At 32.6% G+C, this 7529-nt stretch overlaps 1 protein-coding gene across 1 annotated transcript; it reads left to right on the top strand.

Annotated features, from left to right (window-relative positions):
• The first annotated feature begins 6666 nt into the window (after positions 1-6666).
• Positions 6667-7118, top strand: LOC141588410 (cytochrome P450 CYP72A616-like). Its single transcript, XM_074409854.1, has 2 exons — positions 6667-6908; positions 6992-7118. Exons 1-2 carry the CDS (start codon positions 6667-6669, stop codon positions 7116-7118), a joined length of 369 nt encoding a protein of 122 aa, XP_074265955.1.
• The last annotated feature ends 411 nt before the right edge of the window (positions 7119-7529 follow it).

Below are 7529 nucleotides of genomic sequence, written 5' to 3'. Positions count from 1 at the left end.
GACCATACACTTCATTTGATTTCTCCTCTATGTAGGGTGGATCATGAGTTGACAAGAGCAACTCTCCGTCCTTGTTATCATAGCCAATGAGGCCTCCATCTATACTTGTCATGGGTTAGCTTTGCAAGCTCTCATTCTTGTTGTGAAAAATTCCATGCACTCCGAATAGAGCCATTTCAACATCATCAATATCTTTCTTCCAATTGGGCGGTGTGTCTTTGCCCTTCTCTTTGAGATTTCCACCTTTCCTTTGTCCTTTGACTGGAGATTCCTTCTTCTTTTTGTCACTTTCCCGAGTATAGTGATCAACCATGAAGCATGGCTCAAACAAGCTGGGAGCTCTCATAGTCTTATCAAGATTGAAGGTGATTGTTTCATCACCTACTTCAAGGGTGAGCTCTCCATATTTCACATCGATCACCGCTTTGACGGTGTGTAGGAATGGTCTTCCTAGAATAATTGGAATGTTAGAATCCTCCTCCATATCAACAATGACAAAGTCCACCGGTATGAAAAACTTTCCAACTCTCACGGGTACATCTTCCCATACCCCTAGTGGTTTATTTGTTGAACGATCCGTCATTTGTAAGGTCATGTTAGTGCACTTGAGCTCTCCCACTCCTAGTCTTTCACATACCGAATATGACATGACACTCACACTTGTGCCTAGATCACATAGTGCCTTGTTGATTGTGGTATCACCAATGGTACATGGAATGGAGAAGCTTCCCGGATCTTTGAGCTTTGGAGGGGAATTCCCTTGTAGTATTGTACTACTTACCTTAGTAAAGGCAATGGTTTCCAATTTTCGGATGGACTTCTTCTTGGTAAAGATATCTTTCATATACTTTGCATAGGCCGGAACATGGTGGATTAGCTCCGTGAATGGTATAGAAACTTCTAAGTTTTTCACAATCTCCAAACTTAGGCTTAGCTTGGCGACTTGGGAATGGAAGTCTAATCACAATAGGCTCTTTCTCAACTTCTTTAGCCTTATCTTCACTTCTCTTCTTTGATGAGTCATTGGTAGTTGTCTCCACCACCTTAGGATTTCTCCTTAGTGGTTCAATCACATCACTTTGCTTGACATTCTCCTCAACAATTCCTTCTTCAATTGGCATCTTTGGTCCCTAATATCTAGTACCACTCCTCAAGTGGATAGCATTGATGGTCTCATGTCTTGTGGGAGGATTACCTTGAGGAGGTAATTGTCTCTTTTGTCTTTGTTGGAGTATGTGTCCTCAACAATAGTGCGATCACATTATTAAAACTCATGATAAGAATACATGAAGGGATGATTCATTTTTATACGTCAACTGATCAACATTAATCGGTAATGATTGACTGACTAGAGTTTGACATTACTGTCGTTTGACGGTGGTGATCAGTTGATCCCTTAAGGTCACACCTAAAGGACGATTCCCTTAATAGATAAATTAATTAATTGTATATTGATACAGATTAATTAATTCCTTAACATTGAACAATTTACATATGTGAGTAAGAATATGTATCTTATTGTAATTCGATTAAATAAGATTCATTTTAGTAATTAAAATAATATATTACTAAAAAATTTGTTTATGAAACAATTAAATTAAGAATGATTAGTTAATTATAATTACAATGTGTTGTAGATTATCTTAACATGACCCATTTTTTATACTTGTGATTATGAATTAATAGTCAATTGTTATATGTAATTGAATTAATATATGTAATGATATTTAATTGTTAAATATGCATTAATATTATTAATAACATGTTACATGTCACATATTATATGACAAAATAACAATTGACAAAAATAAAATGGACTCCATATTAGCTAAGGGGCACCGGTTTTTAGAGGGTATTAGGGTGAAATGGTTAAATAGTTTTTAATTGTGGAAAACACAATGATTACTATTTTAACCTATACTACATCCTAATATATTTAGAAAATAACAACTCTAAAACGATAAGGGGCATGCATTGGCTCCCTTTTGCCTCTCCCCTCCACCGGTTTTTCCACCCAATTTTAGAGAATAAGAATTGTTCTTTACTCTCACATAATTCATTATTATTATTCACTTCTCTCACTTTCTCTCATCTCTCTAAAATAAGTTTTAGAATAATATTGTTCAAAAATCTTATATTTATTTAGATTACTAAAAGGTAGTAATAAGAAATAATTTTAAGATTAAATTTTAAGGGTTCTAATATTATATCTAGTTAATATACTATTAGAATTAAGGGGTAGTCTTGGTGCCATCAAGAGGAGAATCTATACTATTGGGATTTTGGAGGATCATCTATTAATTTTTAGCACAAGAACAAGTGTGGGAAGGAGTCCTCACTTGTGCCCTAAAACCGATTTCTACAAATGTAAGGAACATTGTTCTTACTTATCTATTTATATTATGTTATGCATGTACTAGATCAACATCTATTTTAATGAGTAATTTAGATAAATAATTATAGAGTTTAATTAGTGGGTTATTGAATCCTATCAATTGGTATCATGAGCTTAGGTTGTTGCATGCATAATCGGTTTATTGTTTTTTCGAGTTAAAAGTATAACATATAAAACTAGAGATTTTGTAATTTATATTATAAAGTCATGAAATTTTTTGCATGTTATATATTCTGGTCCTAAAATATATTTAGATCATTTTGATTATTTATGGTAATTGGTTGCTCATTTTAATGATTTTTAGTGATTTTATTACATTTTAATGAATAAAATGGTATTTAAAATGCTAAAAATAGTTACAGTTAGTTTCTGACCTTGAATTTTTTATATGACCTCACATGCATATTTTACTTATTGTATGCAAACTTTCGTATAAATTTGATTTATTTTGCATGATTTATAATTTTTATGAGATAAAAATGGAATAAATGGAGGTAAAATGGTTAAAATTAGTTAAACTTTGAAACGGGCCATGAAATTTTAATATGTTGTCACATGCATATTTTACTCAATGTGTGTAAACTTTTAGATGAACTTGATTCATTTTTCATGATTTATGAATTTTTAGTGTAAAAATGACATAAATAGTGACTATTTTAGCAAAAATAGCTAAAACGAATTACATGGCATGAGAAATTTTTTTTGGTTGTATTATTATCCCACATATCAGATCTAAAGTTTTAACATTTATGAGATTAATTTTCATATGCTTTAGATGTTTTATTTGATAAAACCGATAAATCGCAACTATATTTTTCTCGGAATAAATTCGAAAATTTTAACCTGATATTATGAGTGTCATGGATTATTCAAGAATGTTCAAAAATTTGAAATTTAAAATTTGAAATTATTGTAATTAAATTTGGATTTATTTCATAAAAGGTTATGATTTTAAGGTAAAAAAAAAGAGCATAAATGTTAAGTCAAGTTGAATTATTGTCCAAAATTGTGTAAAGACTAATTTTTGAGTCCTAAGAAGGTTAGGATAATTAACTTGGGCTTAAATTTGATTTAAGTATTGATTTGTGATTTTAATAAGTTAATATCACGCATTTCCATAAAACCGGATCATATACGATATAAGTTTTTAAAAAGGGCAATTTGGCACATTAATTTGGCATGTTAATTACATATTATAATGCTGCTTTTCTCCATTGATGAATGTCATATTTTATTTATATAATTTTGAATTATGTAATTTTATCTTAGTATGGCCTTAGTTTTAATCGATATTACCCGTAATGTAAGGGAATATTGATTCGGTTGTAATTTTAATGTGATCTCGTATCACTTTTATTTTTACCAGTTTTTCATATTACAAATGTATAATAGGAATAGCTATGTATTTTATTATTAATTGTAATTCCGAAGTTCCTTCAAGACGGTGCCATTCGGAAAGGCGTTTCGATGAAGACGGTGTTCTTGAGAGGCGTGCCACTTGAAGTTCAAGGGACTAATGGAGTTTGTTTCCGAATATGTAATAGATTATTATATTTTCTATTTTAGGAAAGGCTATACTAGAAAATTTATTTATTGCTTTGCATTTTTCTTTATATGTTACATGCATTGCCAAATCGCCATTAACATCACATGTATTTATATATATATATATATATATATATATATATATATATATATATATATATATATATATATATATATATATATATATAGATTCGGGATCCTATGAGAACCACTAAGATAATGAGAACTGTGAGAACCACTCATAAACCTTAGATCTAAGACGAATTGGACGGATTTGATAAACTATTCTAATCCATCAAACGGACGCTCTGCCAATCCCCAACCCCTGTAACTCAATTCATTTTTACAACTTTCCTTTCTCACTCATTCTTCGCCCTCTTTCGATTATCAAGCTGTCCTACGACGATCAACCGCCATTGCTATGATTTTGAGCACATTACTGGGCCATCTTCAAGCTTACTCTGTACATCAGACTTCAACTTTGCTTCCTTCTTCGTTCTCGCTGATTTCCGATTTCGAGCAAATTACAATTTAGGTAATTCAATTTCCCCAATTTATTTCTTATTCCTCAATTTTTATGAGCAAATTAGTTGATTAGGGTTGCATTCCTGATTTTGTTCTTCTTTTTTATTGAAGAATGACGCCTCTTCCGAAACTTCGTTCATCGTTGCACACAAAACATTCACTCTCAAGCATCTCAAATCGATCTGGCGCTGAACGTCTTCTAGTTTCCATTGATATCTACAATAAAGGAACATCGTATAATCTCTCTTTCAATTATCTTTAATTTTCTTCAGATAGATTTTATTTGCTAATGTTCTATTAAAGTGTAGGTTGATATGATTGTTCTTTTATTTTATTTTCTTGTTTATAAGTTTTCTTTGGTGTGAATTTTCATAATTATCTTGCTTACGAGCTTGAATTAGATCTATTTTGTAGTTTATTTAAGAGGAAATGCATTTCAATTGATAAAATTTTGGTGTGGTCGGGTTGTGGATGCGGTTGATGTTCTAGTTGCGTAAACCAATTCTCATACCCGTATAAACTTGGTCTCATATTACTCATCTAGTCCAAACAAATAAAATCAAATGTAATCTATCTGATGTCATTATATGCACCATGAGCCTATAGAGACATCTTGATCTTGCCTGCTACTCCTTGATTTTTGAAACCGAGCATTCATCCTTAGAGCTTAGAGGGGTTTTGATTAATCTGTCAATCCTCATTCTCATCTCCTACTTGATTCTGCTAAAGGTGTAATGAGGCCTGCCCAATATAATTTCTGATCAATCCTACACTATTTCCTACATCCAAATATAATATATGCAAGCATTCACTAGGGTTTTGATGGTGTATCTCTTAATAAGAGAGCCTCTACGAGTAGGTGCCAAATGTAAGCAAGGTATCCATAGCAGCATCAATTCTTATATTTAGCCATTGTTCTATTAGTTTAATAATCTTTCAACTATATTTTCATCTGAAGAACATGTGAGTGATTGTCTCCTCATCAGATTCAAAGATACAACATTGATTATCATAATCAGTTTATCATGTGTTGAGTGCTTTATGATGAACCAACCAGGCCAACATTCTGTGCTTTGCAAGAGTCCAATTGTTCCAGACCTGGCTCCACTAGGGCATATTTCAGTTCAGTATGATTGTTCTTTTATTTTATTTTCTTGTTTATAAGTTTTCTTTGGTGTGAATTTTCATAATTATCTCGCTTACCGAGCTTGAATTAGATCTATTTTGTAGTTTATTTAAGAGGAAATGCATTTCAATTGATAAAATTTTGGTGTGGTCAGGTTGTGGATGCCGGTTGATGTTCTAGTTTCGTTTAAATGGGCATGAAATAAAATTATATGCGCATGAAATAAGGTTCTATGTGCATGAAATAAGGTACTATGTGCATGAAATAAGATTCTTCGGTTGCATTAGTTGGTTATATTATGATACTAATTACTATTGTTTAAAGACGTAAATTTTATATGTGCATGAAATAAGGTTCTATGTGCATGAAATAAGGTTCTATGTGCATTAAAAAAAATTCTTCAGTTGAATCAGTTGGTTATATTATAATACTAATTACTTTTGGTTAAGGACATCAATTTTAAATGTGCATGAAATAAGTTTCTATGTGCATGAAATACGGTTCTATGTGTATTAAATAAGGGAAATGATTGTGGAGGAGATTTAATGCATTGACCGGCCTTTTTGTGTAACTACAAGGCATTTTAGTGTATCTATTACTTATCTTACTAATATATGAGAAACATTTCAGTGTACTTTGGTCATTTATTTCAGACTCGTATTTGTTTAGCGTATTTTAAAGGCTATTAGCTCAATGGTAGAGCAATGTGCAAATTTTGCACAAAGATATGGGTTCGAGTCCCATATAGCCTATTAAATCATAAATCCAATTATAGGAATGTGTAATGATCCAAGCAATACAAGCATTTCAAAGACTAGCATATATACCAAAACTATTACTACCATACATGCCATTGTGCAAATAGGATTACCAACTACACTATTTTTCATTCTTTAGAGTAAAAGAAAGATTTGGTATTTCATAGCCAATATGGGAGTCGAACCCACATCTTGTGCATTGCACAATGCTCTCCCATTTGAGCTAATTGACTTAAAAATAAAGGACAACTTTTCTTAGATAATGACTTGTGATGAAACACAATTGTATTAATTAAGCTAATGGTTGATTGCAGTTAATGGTTCCCGCGTTTGTTGCAAGCTCAATTGAAATGGTTGATAAATGGGTTCAGATTTGTGAAAAGAAGGGTTCATGCGAGGTCAACTTTTGGCCGTATCTTCGTGAGCTATCTGCTGATGCTATATCTCGAGCAGCTTTCGGAAGTAGCTATCAGGAGGGACGTAGGATATTCGAACTCTTGACTAAACAACTTGAACTTGCTCTTCCTATTTTTCGCTCAGTGCATTTCCCTGGATCGAGGTAGTTATCCTGCGTGTGTTAGACACTTAGACCGTCTAGCTTGTATTAGAGTTATTGACAATTTCCGTTTACTTTTTGTGAAGATTTGTCCCAACAAAGAAGAGCTGGTTATTAATGAAGATCCAAAGTGAAATAAGATCTTTATTAAAAGATATAATTGCTAAGAGGCAGGAGTATGTAAGGACGGGTGAAGTGGTCTTTGAAAGATGATTTGTTGGGCTTGCTACTTGAGTCGTATAACATTGGAAACGACAATCAGAACGGAAAAATAAGCATAAGTCTTGAGGAAGTCGTAGACGAATGCAAGATGTTCTACTTAGTAGGCCAAGGAACCACCTCCACGCTGCTTGTTTGGACCGTACTCTTACTCAGCAAGCACCAAGACTGGCAGGAACTAGCTCGACAAGAAGCTTTCGCAACATTTGGGAACAGCATCCCGGATTTTTCCCGACTCAATAACTTGAAAACGGTAAATACTCCACGGTTTATTCATATGTATATAGTCTAGTGCTTAATTGATGTTATTTATTTTGTGAATGTGATGACAATTAAACATGATTCTATACGAAGTCTTGAGATTGTATCCTCCAATAGAAGAAACAATGCGGAAAGTTTGCAAAG

The sequence above is a fragment of the Silene latifolia genome, chromosome 6 (genome assembly GCF_048544455.1).
Source record: "Silene latifolia isolate original U9 population chromosome 6, ASM4854445v1, whole genome shotgun sequence".
Classification (NCBI taxonomy): Eukaryota; Viridiplantae; Streptophyta; class Magnoliopsida; order Caryophyllales; family Caryophyllaceae; genus Silene; species Silene latifolia.
The sequence above is the reverse complement of the archived record's forward strand: the minus strand, read 5'-3'. Positions and strand labels throughout refer to the sequence as shown.